An 18,531-nucleotide genomic window follows, 5' to 3' on the forward strand; every position below is an offset into this window, starting at 1 on the left:
TCAATGAGAATGTTCTTCAGCACTAGAAATGTGAATGCATTTCTAGCTGTGAAAAATATCTGACCACATTATACGAAAACAAATATCATTCACGTTATCAGTTTATCAGATTACGAATTTTTCAATGTAATTTAGCACATTACAATCTTTTTATTTAAAGAAGCTTCTTAAAATATAATAATATTGATATTTTTTCAGTATATATACATTTCTTACTGCCAGAAACCTAACAAAACAGCATAGAAATTAGAAAGAATTCGCATATTAGATATTTTAATACATTTACATATTTCATCGATCTTTTCTACATATTTATATACAGTCAGCGGCAATAAAAATGAGATTCCTACATCCTGAAATACTCACTTCGCTGCAAGGCGTTATGTGGGTTGCCTAACTCTACGGCTGTGGTAGAAGATGCCATTGAAAATATGCTATTTTAATCCACTTATCTTTCCACTTGTATTTCGCATGTTTTGCCCACATAAAAATCCGAGCCTTATTGATGACGCATGCCCACCTTAAGGGGCCAATCCTGTTCTGTTCCTCCCCGAAATTCATCATTCGAACTCAAGGTCCTCTGAGACAAGAAACTAGAAAAACAATTTTGTAACAGAGAACAGCGTGCAATTACATAGCAGTGGCGATCTAATGAGCAATTACCCGTTGTTGTTTTTTTTTCCTCTAATGCAGGATCTCACGAAAGATCATTGTGCGTCTCTCCGTGGGGGGTTAACAAGAGGGAGGCACCTCCCTCTGGAGTTTCGGGCACCCGCGAAGATGCGAATTGCAGATCGCCTTTTCCCTGGTTGCGTACCAACAACGTACTTTCTCCTGTTCCGTTGCGGCAACACTCAGCGTTGAAGCTATATAAGCATGGCATATGGGGCACACACAATCATTTGCAGTGGGGGCTGTCGAAGATTGGCTCTGGAGCAGTGAAAACGGCTCGGCTGTGGACTTTCTCTCGCTAGGCCTTCCGGTCCAGTTAATCCCTGGATCTGTCAGTGTGTTGTGTTTTTCCAGAGAAGCATCATCCAACGCCAAGAGAGTTCTTCAAAACAAAGGTGTTACGCATCGCGCACGATGGCTACTTGTAAAGCGGTGAGTACCTTTTCCTCCAGAGCTGTTGGTGTCACGTCGCCCATCTTAGCACGGTGAGGACATTGACGTGGAGGTATGTGCTTAGCATACACCATTGGAACTAGGAGGATTGTTTGATTGAGTTGTTGTTTTAAGTCCACTTTATGCACAATAAGGCTAATCGGACTGGACCTACAGTTTATAGGGGATCCGAACCACTATGTGCCTCCACCGGGTATCGAACCCGGGACCCCTTGATTACACTGCGCCATCTGGGAGGCCGGAACTAGGAGGAATGCTGTTGCAGCCCACTCAGACAAAAGTTGTTCTAGGACACTTGCTTACGCAGAGGGGGGCTACAGCTCCTCTCGAAATGAGAAAAAAACTTTTCATTGAAATTCCGTTAAGAACTTTTAAAAAAAAATAATACAATTTTTGTCTTTGAGTGCAATTTTATTCGACTAAAAAGCTCCAAATATACGAAATATTGATTGATTGAGTAAGTTGCACAGTAAGGCTAATCTGGTCTGGACCTAAGTTGAAAGTAGGATTCAAACTACTATGTGCCTCCACCGGGTATCGAACGCGTGACCCCTTCATTAAAAGGCGACGACGCTACCGTTTTTCTTCTTTTTTTAAGGAATGTCCCTATACGGTAGTATCCCCCGACAAACACAAACATGCATGTCCTAAGCGGGATTCGAACCCGGGACCTCTGGCTTCGTAGCGTGCTGGGCTGATCACTCCGTCACGGAGGCCGACATACGAAATATTTTACTATCTATCCCGCCCCGCATAAAACAAAGCTATGTGCTTTTCACCTTCACAATTACAGCCCCTCCCGAAAAAGAATCCTGCGTACGACAGTGTTGCAGGATCATGCAGTACTCGACTCTCAGAAGGAGGTGACCTTCTGGTAAGACACTCAAACAGTCACTTCCACGAAGTACACGACGCTAACTGCTTCTTGCAGGCCAACGAGGCTGTGGCGTCTGGACCTAAGGTCAGTACAATCCTCTGTAGGACTGTGTGTTGTCCCGTGTTTGTCCTTGTGTGTGCTAAGTGTCCCTTTACAGCCTCAGCATTTACCAAGGTAATAATATTTTAGTTCTCTCAGACACTATTGTTTTAGTTCTTGTTTAGTAGTGAATGAATAAAGTAGTTTTAAAAATTGAGTAAAGGTACCCCTTTGCGTGTGTATGATGGGAAATGGGGTTGATGTGAAGTTATAGAGCTCCACACATTCTTGATGTCGGCCATACTTGGGTTTCATGTGATCAGCATTGATCAGTATAAATTGAGTAAGGAAGATTTTAACAGATATTTTTTCTTCTTCATAGGGACCTTTCCTCAATTTTGTTTTAGTTGACGTTCTGTGGCCATAATAAATATATCGATCAAATTCAATCAATCAGCTATCAGGAGCCACGCAGATGTTGTATTGTAATCAAGAGGTCCCAGGTTCGATTACCCATGGAGGCACATAGTTATTCGGATCCCATCTTACAGTCTCGATTAGCCAATGCGGACTTAAATCAAAAACTCGAATCTCAGGATAATGCATCCTGAGAGTTATCCTTTTGAGACTAGGAGAAGAGCATCATGTTGAGAGCCTCCCCAATGGCGGTGGTAAATTCATCACCTTGTAATCAACGGGTCCCAAGTTCGATACCCGGTGGAAGCACTTTGCACAGTGGTTCTGATCCCACCTTAAGCTGTAAGTCTAGTCCCGATTAGCCTATCTGTGCATAATGTGAACGTAAAACAACAATTCAATCAACCAATCATCATGTTAAAGGTTCCCTTGCCGCCGCCTCTATTACAGTGTGAAACGTACTCCTGTATAAGATGCAACAGATTTACTCCATTGTAAACCCATAGCCTTCTCGATGGCGTAGTGATTCTTCGGATTGTAATCAAGGGGTCTCGGGTTTGGTACCCGATTGAGGTACTTAGTGATTCGGTTCACACACAGTATCTATCTGCCCATCTGTGCGTAAAGTTTGAGTTTTCTTATAAGTTCACTTTAGGCTCAGTTGGGCTAATCTTGACAGGACCTACAGTTTGAAGTGGGTTCTGAACTACAGTATTATGTGCTTCCACTGGATATAGAACCAGGGACCCCTTGATTACAAGGACGACGTTACCACTGCGCCATCAGAAGGCACTGTCCATAAAGTTGACTTGAACGAACCTTATTTTTAAATCCCTGATTATAGAGTTTTCTTGGGCCTCCCTGATGGCGCAGTGGTAGCGTCGTCGCCTTGTAATCAAGAAGTCCCGAGTTCGATTCACGGTGGAGGATCCCACTTTAAACTGTAGGTCCAGTCCCGATTAGCCTTACTGTGCATAAAGTGGACTTAAAACACCAAATCAATCAATCAATCAATATAGAGTTTTCTTATCAAAAAGTACAACGGGACCTTATGGTAACATATCTCCTTACATATTAACGTAGCTACCCTTAAGTATATGCATAAAAAAATGCATCGCCGTATAAGAAAGCTAATTATTGGAGGTGCACCAGACCACTTTCCTATTACACACAAACAAGACACTAAAGGAAATGTTATCCTCGAACGAGAAAAGGATTCCCAACAGCAAAGGAAACAACCTTCAAGATATTTCCTGGGTAGGACAAAAAGAATCAAATCGGTTAACAAATGAATACGAAAAGGGCACAAATGAATAATGGCGTCTATCTGTACGGGAAGGAATTAACGTCAAAATGCCACGGTTAAGGCATGTGGGTGCCTGAAAAATGATCTTACGTGTAGAGGGGAAAAAAATCGTGATTAATGTTAGCTCTACGGCATGCTATTGATCTGTGCACGATGAACAATTTTGCCTACTTCTTTGGCCTTTGTTTTTGCTCAAATATCGGGCAATTAGCATCATTTGTACTCTACATTCTCCAGTTACTCCCTAACTTTCTTATATTCTTCCCTTTACCCCCTTTCATCTTGTGCATCTTTCCTTAAACAATGTTCCTATTACATTTCTGCAGGGATATAAAAAACAAGGCGCCTGAAAATTTTCACCTGGAGCATGGATTTTCAAATCCAGTTCTAATTTTTATTAATAATAAAGTTTAGTTAAGGAAATTTACGTTACTTCTTTTTAAGAAAAAAGGAAATAACGAGTACAGTATATGTTTTTCTGTGTGTTTTCTGTATCACGTGTATCATTAAATCAAAAATAACAAACGTACCGTTATTCAGTTTTGCACTGTTGCTAGACAAATTTTAAAATCCGCAGCGATGTGGTAGAGACGGTCATGTTTTAAAATGTATTGCACAGTCCTATTTATGCTGTTACCGTTAAGAAGGCCACTCCTGTACAAGAGTTAATGATTTTTAATCCAACTTATAGTCACATTTCAAAATGTGTAGCTTTATCTTAGTTGGATTAATGGCTTTCTAAGTCAGTATTTGGGGGGGCGGGGTTGGCGACTGAATTATTTTAGTTTTGTCTAACCTTGCTTTTCTGTGTTTTCCCTTTATTGTTAGTGTACCTCATCTACTCTCTTCATGGTCTTTTGTCGACCTTACTCCTGTTTTTCCTCTACATTCTTTTAAAATTATGTGTAAAGGTTGATTTTAAATTATCTTACCGATAAGTTTGAATTAAGTTTAGAATAACATGAAACTGGGGAGTGGGTCAACATTTTCTTACTAATGCCAGCCGCAACACGACACGGCGAGTCATTTTGTTTGTCAGCTGAAATCTGATTGCAGATTTCGTCCATGTACGGAATAAGTCTAGGTCTGCCTTTTATAATTTGGGAAGCGGGTAACGATGCTATAACAGTTTACAGGAGAATAAATGTATCACTGTGTATTCAGAATTCATGTATCAGTATATATGTTGTGTATTGAAAATAGCGATGATTCCCAAACTGTGCGCCCTGGGGTGCCGTGGCGGGCTTACAGGGGGGCCGCGAAATGTTCCAATATATTCAATCAATGATATGATTGTTCCAAATATGTGCTTATTTAGTACTTTTTACATTTAAAATGTCTCTGAATTTGAAATATTTTTCACCTTAAAGCACGCAACCTAACCACATAACGGAGAGTTGCAGGTGTTAGATAGGCCTACATTCTGACTAGCGCGCCGCGGAAAAGTCTTGAAACACTAAGAGCACCGTGAAACAAGAAAGTTTGAAAATCCCTAGAATATAGTATTTCTATCAAATAATTGGTTACACACTGTTAGCATTTGATAACGCTGGAAATATAATGTGCAGATTTTAGAACACATGAAAAACAGGACCTCGTATACACAGTATTGGCCAAATTTTTGGATACATTGAAAAAAAGAAGCACATTTTCTTGTTTTGAAAGTGTTCTAACTAATTATATTTGACGATTGTTATAACTTTTTATGGGATTAAACTGTTTGTCTGCTTTGATATAATCTTGTTAACCCACAATCCTTTCTGTTACTGTGTCCCAAGTAGTTATGGCAGCATGATTCTTTGCATATTCGCAAAAATGCCTGGAACAATACGTACATTGTTTACAGAGTTATTTATGCTATTTTTTGGTTATAACAAAGGAAGTAATATTAATTCTGATTGTTGTAAGGGTGTTCTTTATTTGTATCTTCGGAGCAACGTGTAATTTGACGTGGTTTGAAGTTTAGAAGAAAGAGTGAAAAGGAATTATACACAAACAATGATAAAAATGGGCTCAAAAGGAGCCAAAGGTGGTCATATGAAGTGTATAACAATGCAATGTGTATCACAAAACATTAAATCTATCAAATTTCTCTACATATAGTGAGTTACTCTATGTTTCATTTTTTCAACTAATGAGTGCAATAATATGGCCAATACTGTATTCACATCAAGACAATTACAAGTGCTCTTCTTAGGGCAAATATATGGTCAGATAAACTAATCGGGACTGAGCCTTCGAACTGGATGCAGAATCACTGTGCAATGTACCTCCACGAGGAACCCTTTGATTATAATGTGATAGAATTAGTAGGTTTCTGTGAAATACAAGTACTTCTACGTTATTTGTATTAACAGTGATTACATAAAGCAAAGCTGTCCTGATGCGAAACTGTAACAACATGAGAAATATGTGACCAACAATGCTCTCGCTTTGTGTCCATCAGTTAAGGTTCTTACCTTGTAACCATGAAGCCTCGGATCATTAAAGTGTCTACTAAATATAGTCCTGATTAATGTATTTGTGCTAAACTTTGTTTTATTTTTTAGTATGTGGAAAAAGATCTCTCAAACAAATTTGTTCCTGGTAATGTAATACTATCAATACTTTTTATAATTTTAGTCATCAACCAATGGGTCGAGATTAATGTTTTTAACATATTTATACATTTCTCCCTATTTGAACTAAACAGAAAAAAAAACGCCTTTCTTCCTAAAGTCTCCGCCTGACCGACACAAACTTCTCCGAGCTTAAAGCTCTACTGGAATGAAGAACATCTTTAATACTATTTTCGTCATTTTTTAGACTCTCCTTACATTTTTTTAATGTGTTGTGTTTCTCCTATGCATGTCCGTTTGCAACTTGCATCTTCAATCTTTCCCAATTTGATGTAAGGGTTTTAGACAAGGGGATTTTCCCCAGCATACACTGAAGGGGGTACAAATTGGCCATGAGTGCCGACGCACCCCCACAAAAAATAATCGAACAATCATGACCGCTTGTAATTAATTAGCCCGCCCGCGTTTTATTGTGTTTATTTCTTCGTTCAATAAATAGATGATAAAAAAAACATCGAAATCAATAATGCTAAAACCAAATCATCAAATCGTATTGAATTGACTATTGAATTAAAATAGATAATAGAATAAATAAGATAAAACATTTTGAAACAATTTCAGTGCGGGTCAAAAGTTAATACTCAAATCAATAATTATGCAGCATTAGTATAATACAATATTAGTTACTGTCATAAATTAGCATTCATAATAATAACAGGCCTGTTCATTAGTCCGTTGATATGGATCTGCGCGAAAACAGAACCATGTTGAGCTGTGTAATATACAGAGCGCCACCTGTTAAGAAATTTTGTATTTAAGTATTTGTATTTTGTTTCTAGATTCATTCCCCGCCCCCTTAGGGGTCGAATTTCGGAAAATCCTTCTTAACGTGTGCTTATGGTTTGAGTTGCTGTTTTAAGTCCACTTTATGCACAGTAAGGCTAATCGGGACTGGACCTACAGTTTAAAGTGGGATCCGAACCACTTGTGCCTCCACCGGGTATCGAACCAGGGACCCCTTGATTACAAGGCAATGACGCTACCACTGCGCCCAACGTGTGCTTATGTCATAAGAGGAAGTCACCCCTAAATTTTCATGTTTCTACGCCCATGATAAGTCAGTGAGTGAAGACAACTCTATTATGTATTAATGTATATATATCCATCATCTTGTACAATGGGATCCATGAGTATTACCGCACCATCTTCGTGCACTTTATTTGACCAATAAGAGCTTCAAGAATTAAAAGATAACTCAAACCAAGCTGTTGACAACTTCTGCACAAGCATACATAAAAATCCATCGCTTAAAAACACACAGGATGTAAGAGAAAAAATAATTAAAATAGTCATGGACAATTTGCACTGTAATACTCATGGATCCCACTGTACAATGAGAGTAACAAATCTCATTAATTAATACCCACATATGAGACTCTCACATAAATTCTCAACTCAAACGTATCTCACATTGCTCGAACTGTCGTGCCTCCACCAAGCATCGAACCCGGGACCTTTTGATTAGAATGTGGCGACGTTACCGTTGCGATATTGGGGAGGTCCTTGGCATTATTTTATAATACGTTTAAAAAGCAGAAATACTTATTTAATAGAGAAAGAGTATTAGAAAGGAAACACATATTATAAAATAAAATTAAAGGAGAAGAAGCTCACAGAAGAAGCAAAAGGACGGGGGGATGAATTGTCAGCAAAAACACAAAATTGCATCCTATTATTTTTCGCTTCCCTGATTCTTCTAATAACCATTCCTGTTACGTTGTGGTTTTTACCTCGTATTTCCTTAATAAGACAAACAAGAAGCCGTGTCGTAGCTTACGGTACAGATGGAAACACGAAACAAAGGGCATTTGTTTACTTTCTTCAAGAAAAAAAGGGAGGAAGAACACTCGTCGCTCTTTTAATTGTCTTTGGTAACTTTTTACGGTCCCAAGTCGATTTGTCTTGGCTGTGATGGAAAAACTTGGCAAGAGGCTTGTACGAGGGTAATAACAGAACTAGATGGGGTGGGGGGAGGGGTAAAGCACGGTTGGAAGATTTTGCCTCCATAGACGCTGTTATGGCGCCGTGACACGACGAGCGCGCCACCTGTCGTGCTCTGGTGCAAGTTCAAGGCTTGGCACGGTGGAGTTGAAATTTCCATTGTTGGGATAGGCATTTACGGCTCTTGGCTTTGCGTGTTTCGGTAATAAATATCTCAGGTGATGTGAATTGACAGGAAATGTTAAGGATTCTGAGAAAAGTACCCAAGACAATGGATGTTATTCACAGAACGTGTTTGTTCCTATCCTCCACGGCAGGATATTCTTATAAATATCGTCGCTTACTTGCACCATTGGCTAAATCGCAACTAGGAGGCGAGGGGACAGCGAGATCAAATTGGGAAGAGATGTCAGTGGCCTTCGTTGAAGGTTCTATAGGCATTTGCCTGTAGAAAGTGAGGAAAAACACGAATTAGTCTAGGTCAATGGATTTGTACCTGGTATTAAGTTCACTTTATTCACAGGAAGGCTAATCGGGACTGGACCTACACCACTTCTGCCTCCAACGGGTATCGAAACGGGACCAATTGATTACAAGGAGACGACGTTACCACTACGCCATCCGGGAGGCCTTATTTGTACCTATGATCCGTCTAATCTGTCCGGAAATGTCACTTTTTACCATTTTATGAGTGAATGGGACTGAAATATTTTACTCTAGCTTTTTCTATCATTTTCTGACACGATGTAGACGTAATTGATGAAGCAATACTCGCGAAGAAACACCCATGCCCAAACCAGAGCTCGAACATAGAACCCAAGGTGTCGAGATTGCGAATAGACTGTCCAACGTGCTCGGCCACAATTCAATTGACGTCCTACCTTTGTCGAAGTAAATATTACATGTCAAGGTTGATACAAGACACTTTCTGAAAACCACTATTGCAATAAAGATAAACGTCCTATAGATTATAATATAAACAATTATTATCGTAATATTTTAAAGAGCTAAAACTAATAGCAATAAACGTTGCTTCTATTCAGGAAAGTCATTAGAGTGGAGATATGTAATTTGGAAGATATCAACTCTAGAGGCAAGGCCTGGCACCTACCGCTTTGTACAAAATCAATGTATTTTGTACGAAAGTGTGTGTGTAATATCACTTGAAAACTTTAAAAAGAACAACCATTTAATACATTTAATTTCGCACAGATTTGTTAAGTTATGTAAAGTTTTCCTTGCAGAGCCTTAATTTTAAATAGATATTAAAGAACTGTGGCTTTGTACAAATTCACAATAACCTTGAATTTGTCTGGCACGAAAAAACCCGAAAACTAAAAGATTTTGAAAGACCTGCCACCTGTCGTAGCATTCCACAATCAGAGGATCTTCATTCTTTGTCACTCTTCAGCCATTGTTTCATACTTCAGTTTTTATCTGTGATTATCGTGTCAAATCAAACAAACCAACAACACGATTCGGAGTCTGAACAAAACTTAACGAGATCACATTATGCATTCGATATGTCTTACCCTTTTCGACACGAAAAGTGAATAATGTTCGATGACGACTTGGTTATACCAAGTTCTGGAAGTTTCATGTCTTGCCAATTTCGAAGACAGATCTCACAGGACGCGTCTTCTACGCAGGGGGCTCAATTCGTATGCATACGGGTGCATGTAATATGCAGGAACAGATATTCAACTTTCATGTATTCGTAACGCATGACTGCGAAACCAAGCGTGTCACGTACGCACTTTGCAAACGAAAGGTGTGTGAATTTCGTTACATTTGCGAGAATATGTTTGCCTTTACAGTACTGGATATATGCCAGAATTACGGAAAGAGAATGCTGAAAACGGTTGAATACTGTAATAACGGATCAAGTAAATTCAGGGGAAAACATTCTCCTGTAATTTCCTTTCACTATTTACTTTTCTCAACTCTAATCGCAAGTGTACTTTGCGCGTATTTCAATGTTTATAATTGTCTGACACAATACAAACACCAAAATGTGGTAAAAAACAGTGTTTTGAACCAACGGAAGTACAACGATAAACACAACGGAAATTTACTTTTGGTATGATACAGTGCCTTATTTTCCGTGTAAACAAGGAAAATCGTTTCAAGAGTGATTCGCAAGTCGTGAGTGAATTGATACGATAAAATCACTAGTGGAAAGTGAAGTGTGGACATTTGACTTTTTGCGAATATACAAGGTATCTCGGTGGCGGCGATTAGGGTTGCATGGGAGGGCGCAGGTGCCCCCCCACTTTTTGCCACTCTTGACCCCGCACTATGCTAAACCTTATCTACCAAGGGAAAGAAAACTGCTATTGCCCCCCCCCCCCCCCAGTTTTGGAACTCAATCGCTGCCACTGGTGAGTCTGTGTCTTCGTAACGGCTGTTTCCAAAATTATTATTGAAATGAAAAGAAAAACTAACAACTATCTGTATAAAAACTCATGGTGTAGTTTAACTGGTAGTATTAGCACAGTTCGAAACTTTTAAGTGGAAAAATGTGGCAGAGAAATCGTTTGATAGATCTCTTCATTTTAAGCAAATTATGTAAAAAAAAAAAAAAAAACTGTTTTACATGGACAACTGTTTTTGACTGCTAGTATGCTAAAATAATAACCCTTGGCGTTGCAGGCCGTGAGGGTCATTGTCTACCTACAGACTGCCGGTCATCAAACCAGTTGGGGGTTGATGTGTGGTCAGCACGACGAACCGTCATCTGGTGTATGGTTTTCTATGACCGAGTTACGCTACTTATGGGTGGCCACCGGTCCCATACTCAGGCCCACATCTCAGGAAAAGTTGTTACGTTTTCCCAGCAGACTCGAACCTGATGAACCTGACTCCTGTGACCGGAGCACAAAGCCTGACGACTTAGGCTTCAGTACCCCGAGGACAGTGAAATTGAAATACCTTAAGAATATTATTCACTAACGGTAAACTGGTTAATAATTAAATTGTTATTGTCTTTAAACAGCCTCGAGTTAATATTTTTAAATATATCACTGTACCTATCGACATACAATACAATTACAATATTATTTTTCATTATGTATATATTGATTCTTTATTTTCAAATTAAGTATAAAAATATATCTGTGCACTTTAATAATTTTTAATTTTTTTTACGAGTTATTGCCATTTTGCAGTTTATATTTAACATAACAATAACTGAAGTTGTGTCGTCTCATATATTTTCAAATTGATTTAAAATATTGTCAGAAAGTTATCAGAATCTTATGCAGAAAACATGTGGAATTCTTCGATAATTTTATCACCGATTTAAGTAATTGGTGTTTTCTGTGTAGTACAAAACAAACTAGAATATGCTATTATCTTGTACTGATGCACGTTATCTTCTCTACATTTATTTTGTAAAATGTAGAAGAAACACTGTAGTGCCATCTTTGAAGCAGTAAAAGAACTATTCGTTTCCAAAGATGAAGAAAATCAACTCCCCTTTCTTGTTAATGAAATTTGGTACTTTGATTAACATTTTATTTTTATATATATATATATATATTTCGGAGTGCATTAAATATGACTTAGGCTACTCCATGGACTCTTGCAAGACAAAAATAAAAAAGCCACACTCCGCCAAAGCAAAAATTCTTAGTCACCACTGATCATAGGCGTGCGCACGGGGGGCAAGGGGGAGGGCAGTTGCCCCTCCTAATCACGGACGTTCGCAGATTTTTTTCCATGGAGGGACAAGTAAGGTATTTTTCCATGGGGCATATTACCTCGAAAATAGTGTTGCACTCTCAAGAAAAAACACTTCAATTTGAAATTATCGCATAATAATTAATGTAAATTACTATGACTGAAATCAAATTATATGTGTAAAATATATACATTTAGGTTGACATTCGTTTTCGAAGGGGGAGGAGTGGCCATCCTTGCCCCCCTCTTCCAAACGTTCCATGCCCCTATATTATTATACTTTCCCTTAGAAATTTAGTGTAGAGGAATCTTGTTGCAGTTATTTTGGACGGAAATCAATTCTAGGTGGGCAAACATTGAAGTTAAAGAATGTAAGACTAGCCTACTGAAGATGAAATTAGTTTTCACGTCTTTCTTGCATTATTACTTTCAGACAGCCAGGGGCACCTGCAGGGGGGCAGAGAGGGGCAATTGCCCCCCTCGATTTCAAATTTTATATAAATAAAAATTAACTTCGTAGAATTTTCTTGCTCGCTTCACTCGTAATATCTGCTTTCCTTACAGTCTTGTTAAGTTCAGAGCAGTAGTAGCTAGGGGGTTGCGAGAGTTGTCCCTCTACGCCGAACGATCTGAAGGGAAAAATTGTAAAAGAGAATGCCACGGCTTCCCATGGAATTATTTGCGTGCTATTAAGTCAATACTGGTTTCAATTTATACAAATTTGGATCAAAAGAAATCTTTCTTTTTTTAATACATTGTGAGTTACCAGAGGAACAAGTAAGAACAACTGAGAGTACTTTAGGCAGTTTGGTTTGGAGGAAAAGAAACATTATATCATTTGGTTTGTTATGGGGCGGATGAATTGATTATGTAATGTATTTAAATAATATGTTTTATATATACCCATCAATGGCATAAAACTAAAAGAGTGAGATAAAATGAGATTTTTCTTTCCCGACTGAACTTTCATCAGGGCTTTTGCCCCCCCTAATCAGAGGGGCTGCGCACGCCTATGACAGTGATGTGCCATAGACAACAATGCTTCGGCCACTACACGCATTGTCCGCACTTAATGTACGCAGTGGCGGCGATTGGGTTCCAAAACTGCGGGTCAATGACAGCTTACTCACCGTTGGTAGATAAGCTGTGGCATAGTGCGGGGACAAAGTGTGAAAAAGGGGGAGGGGCAACTACCGTCCACCCACGCACCCCCTAATCACCGCCACTGAATGTACGTTTAGAGTTTATAGTTAACAGTCTACGTAGAAAATGTGAACTACGTTAAAAATTGATTTACAACGCCTTTGGAGAGAAAATTGTCATTGTAAATCATGCTGGTTCATATCCAGATCAAAAAAGTCCTGTTTCCAAGGAAAAGTTACGTATTCTCTTCCAAGCATCGACTGTTGGGGAACTGTAAAATGTAGACACCAAACATTTCGCCATCTCGTATACACGTATTTTACAGTTTACATGGTTTACACGTAGATTGTTTACGCGTAGACGAAAGTCAGTAACTGCCACATGTGGTAAGGGGTAGTCAAGAGGAGAGAAAACGCATTTATTTTCTGTTATTACATCCATTCACAGCTGATGATTTATCACATCATTAATCATGTTTGCCGACGTGCTTCTGAGGAAAGTCGCAGTTGCGAAATGGAAGAAGCTGCCCTATTGCCGTGAAATGATGGAATCGCTTGACAAAAGAAATGGAAAGTCGGTACATCTTCGGAACTCTCGAATCCAACTGCCCTTTTGTTGATCTCACTGGGTCAGGGCTTAAACAGGATTCGGTCATTTGAAGGCGAGTTTTTATCTTCGGTTGGACAATGTTTCTTGTTCGCTTCTCGGAAGGTCACAGCTTTTCCCGGCCTTTTATCAGTGGATGACCTCGAAGACTGAGTGGAAATGTGTACAATAGACGCTTGAAGGAATTCCACAATCCTAAGTACATCATCTGAAGCGTTCTTGCACTGAACAAGCATTGCAAAGCAACATGTTTTGCTATGCTTGCGATAGAAGGACAAGAAAAAAGGGAAACAGAACGGTGGAAAGTGGAAGAGAGGGACAGAGGTGCAGAAAATAAGAAAAGATGGACAGAGACTGAATACAGAGATATCAGGAGCGTATATTCTAGGCTAGCTAGGCTATCTGCGAAGCCTGAAGTCTAGAGAATAAAATTCAGGAGAAAAATCGATCAGGAATTGTAAATATTATTATTCATATCAGCGAGATAGATGATAATGATGATTCTAGAGTTGGCAACCTGATTTCTTATGAGTTGCCAACCTGATTTTCTATGAGTTGGCAACCTGATTTCCTATGAGTTGGCAACCTGATTTCTTGAGTTGGCAACCTGATTTCTTATGAGTTGGCAACCTGATTTCTTATGAGTTGGCAACCTGATTTCTTATGAGTTGGCAACCTGATTTCTTATGAGTTGGCAACCTGATTTCTTATGAGTTGGCAACCTGATTTCCTATGAGTTGGCAACCTGATTTCTTAGGAGTTGGCAACCTGATTTCTTAGGAGTTGGCAAATTTATTACTATTCATAGCCTAGGTCTACTTGACATAGTGAGATAGACCAGATTCTAGACTCAGTATACACCACTGAGAGATATATAAAGAAGAGAGATACTTGAGGTGTAGAGAGACAGAGAAGAAAGATAAAGGATGGATCTGAGAAAATAAATTGAAAGTAAGAACATAGAGGAGAGAAAAATAGTGGAATCAGAGAGAGAGAAAGGAAAAGAAAAATATTCATAGAGAGAGAGAGAGAAGAATACACGAGACAGAAGTAGAGAGAGAGAGAGGCAAGCACAAGTCAGACGTAGAGGAAGAAATAAAAAAAGAAAATTGCACCCCTGTGCTTTACATCACGCCATGAAGGCGTATAGGAGGTGTGCGGGCTCTACCCCACACTCTCTTGATTACTTGATTGAGTTGGGTGTTTTAAGTCCACTTTATGCACATTAAGGCTAATCGAGACTGAACCTACAGTTTAAAGTGAGAATCGAACCACTATGTGCCTCCACCGGTTATCGAACCCGCTACCACTTGATTTACAAGGCGACTACGCTACCACTGCACCACCGGTGAGGCCTTCCCCACTTTCTTGATCACAGTTGAAGGTGGGGATGACGTGATATGCACCACGCCCCTAGCCGCCTTTACCTCCCACAGTTTCCTCCAGGTACCATCCAGGAAAAACTCGTACAATATACGACGCTGGGTGGGCGCCGGAGCCGCTTGAACAGTTGCAAAAAAAATCCCGCCCGGGATCCAACCCGGGTCTCTCGCATGGAAGTCAGACGTCCTAACGTCCGACCTACCGCAGCTCACTTACTCACTCACGAATCAAGTAGAGAGAGAAAGTAAAAGAGAGAAGATATGAATCAAGAGTAGTTAGAAAAAGGGGAGAAAAACACACAAGTTATAATGAAAGAGAGAGGGGGAAGGTAGAGACAAGTCAGAAGTAGAGGAGATAGAAGATACGCAAATCAAAATTAGAAAGGGAGGGAAAGGAGAGAGAGAGGCGGGCCACAAGTAGAGAGAGAAGGGAAAAGAAAATGGAGACGAGTCAGAAGTATGGAGGGAGGAAATTAGGAAGAGATAGAGGAGAACAATACACGTCAGACGCAGAGAGAGACATGTCAGAACTAGAGTAAAAAGGGGAGATAAAAGATACACGAATCAGAATCAGATAGGGAAAGAAAGAGAGAGCAAAAAGGCACTAGTCAGAGGAAGAGGGGGAGATAAGAGATGAAACACCCAGAAGTAAATGGAAAAGGGACACGAGGGGGCCGAAAGAAGAAGAGAGAAATAGAATAAAGAGACAAGTACAGAGAACGATAGAAAGAATGATACATAGAGAGACCCTCGTATACGGAAAGTTGTAGCGATTACAAAATATACATTTCTCCCACGAGACTTTTCCCGGGTGCGAAGAAGACAAGGAAAATCAATTTGCACTCTCGCTTTCCCCTTGCTTTCTCCATTTGGTAACTCTGCCGTATAAGATTTGGTAACGTTAAATGATTGCGAGCATACGATTATGTATATTTATTGCTGGAAGATCTCGAGTGGGTGCACTTGCGTGTACTTTCACCACTTTCGTGTGTCTTTAACACGCACGTTATGGAGCAATATATTCACATACGTTTCAAGACGTTCTTGGAGAAGAAAGCAGAAAGATGTTGCAAATTGGGAAGGATTGTCAACTGATAAGCAAGTTTGGCAGATCTTGTTTTTTTTTTTTTGTTTTTTTTGTTTTGGTTTTTTTAAACGAAAATGTATAAGCATTTGCTTTTCTTGCTTAAGTATATTAGTTTCAAAGAAAGGTCTTACATTACAGAGTTACCAAGATAAAAAAAGGTCAACGTCCGTGGCGTAATGGTTAGCACAACGCTCTACGACGCTAGGGACTCTGGGTTCGATTCCCGGCCTGTATGTGTGTTCTTTGTGAACTGGTTGGTTCTTGTTTTATTCTTAACATTTTTGATGTAGCGCAGTTTTAACTTATTCTGTTCGAATACTAACAAACTCACTTTATTTCTGTCATTAACAATAAAAACAACAAGCTTTCTCTTCTTGTAACTTGAAATGAACAATGCCAATCTTCGGGTGGGGGGGGGGTCGACGGACCGGATATTGTTAAATTTATTGAATCCGCCCTTTGCCAAAGTTGAAGATGTTAGTACTCTGAAAATTGGATGATATTTTCAGATTTCTCGACCACGAAATCCTAAATTTTACCTACAAATTCATTTCTTAAGTCCAACATGTTCAAAAGGTGAATCAGACCATTTAAGCGAATCCACCATTTTGAAAAATTCACTTTTAAAATATCGCACCAAAATCAAGATGTCTGCCAAAGTTTTTCCGTAACTCCTATGGGTCTGGAACATGAATCTGCATAGGAAATCTCTGGATCTAACAAATTCTACGGAGGTACACGCAGGATACTTTACTTATCTGGTTGCTTCGAGCAAACGTGATACCTGTACGTAGCTACTGTAGTCAATGGTAACACTTTAATGTTGGAAAATACTAACTTTTAACTCGTAATCTACGCCATTATCAAGAAGGGACACGAAGAAGCACTATTCATTGTTGTATGAGCAGTCTCTCTCCTTAGAGTCTAATTGTTCTACTTCCTAAAAGTAATTGGTATTGTTGTCTCTTTGCTAAGGAACCACGGAACACGAGACTAGCTCTGGAAGACGAATCTACCCTCAATAGAATGAACAACGCTGTAGGTTTCAAAGCATCATTTCGATTGCACGTAAAAAACATATTGGTTTTGTCGCTACTATGCGGATGGATGGTGAACGGATTAAACGAGTAGGTAATGGGTCAAATACAATTAACCTGTCGAGGTTTCGAGCCATTAGAATTAAAAAAGTATATTTATGATAGGGTTGACATTCCTACGTTATAGTTTTTAACAGTGGCGTGTGCTGAGTTTAAGACCAGGGCTACTTCACTATGACACCTGGTCCTAGGCTATGGAGGAAGGGAGAAGAATAAGCTCATTATTGACATCTTCAAGTAAGCCACATTGCCATCCCAACGGTAGTCAGGTTGCAAACTTATATTAAAAAAATCAGGATGTCAACTTTTAAGAATTCAGGTTGCCAACTTTTAAGAATTCAGGTTGCCAACTTTTAAGAATTCAGGTTGCCAACTCCTAAGAATTCAGGTTGCCAACTTCTAAGAATTCGGGTTGCCAGCTTCTAAGAATTCAGGTTGCCAACTCCTAAGAATTCAGATTGCCAACTCCTAAGAAACTCCTAAGTAGTCGTTAAATTACTATTTATTGGTTTAAGAGACCATTACTTACTTTTCACCAATCTGATGACTTTTGTATAATTTTATTAATCAATTAACAAAGGATTTGTATGTTGTGGATTCATTAACAATTGGTATAAATCAGTTATTTGCGATTTTTCATCAAACAGAATTGCTCCATACTGGAATGTTGTGTAAAATTAGCTAACATTTACATTTTTCTATACTTCAGTCCTCATTCTTCCTGACTTTCACGAGTTTTTCATGATTAAAAAACAATATTTATTATGTTGCACTAACTTTTGTCTTTCTATGTTGCAGAGCCTCGCCATCCTATGGGTCTTCTTTATAGGGACAGGGCTATGCGCGTCAAAGGAGAAAACTACCAACAAAAGAGACGGTAAATAGATACTTTTTTAAAATATTATTACATGTGCACTCAATTGCTTATGTATACAATGTCGAAATGCTTATTTTTATAAAGCTTTATTGCAGTAGTAAACTAGAATTATACCGCTCTTTGCCTCATAATAAACATTCCAATGTGAAATTAGTGTTAGATCCTAAAACTACATATGGTAATGCATGTCGTGCTTGAAGCTTATACGTATGATAATGCATAATACGCAGGTAGATGTAATATTATTACAATATTCAAGCAATTGATAAAAATATATTCGTACATTAAAATAGTTCTAAATATTATGTGTTCCTTTATAAATTGTTCGTGTTTGC

At 39.0% G+C, this 18,531-nt stretch overlaps 1 protein-coding gene across 2 annotated transcripts in view; it reads left to right on the forward strand.

Annotated features, from left to right (window-relative positions):
* Positions 1-917: 917 nt before the first annotated feature.
* LOC145994879 (uncharacterized) overlaps positions 918-18,531 on the forward strand; it is a 39,487-nt gene continuing 21,873 nt past the window's right edge. For both annotated transcript variants that reach the window (XM_083131318.1, XM_083131319.1), the window contains exons 1-2: positions 918-1,104; positions 18,118-18,196. In XM_083131318.1, coding sequence (XP_082987444.1) covers positions 1,087-1,104; positions 18,118-18,196 — 97 coding nt within the window. In that variant the 5' untranslated portion in view covers positions 918-1,086. The remainder of the gene's footprint in view (positions 1,105-18,117; positions 18,197-18,531) is intronic.

This window comes from Lepisma saccharinum, chromosome 11, assembly GCF_977018435.1.
Source record: "Lepisma saccharinum chromosome 11, izLepSacc3.1, whole genome shotgun sequence".
NCBI lineage: Eukaryota > Metazoa > Arthropoda > Insecta > Zygentoma > Lepismatidae > Lepisma > Lepisma saccharinum.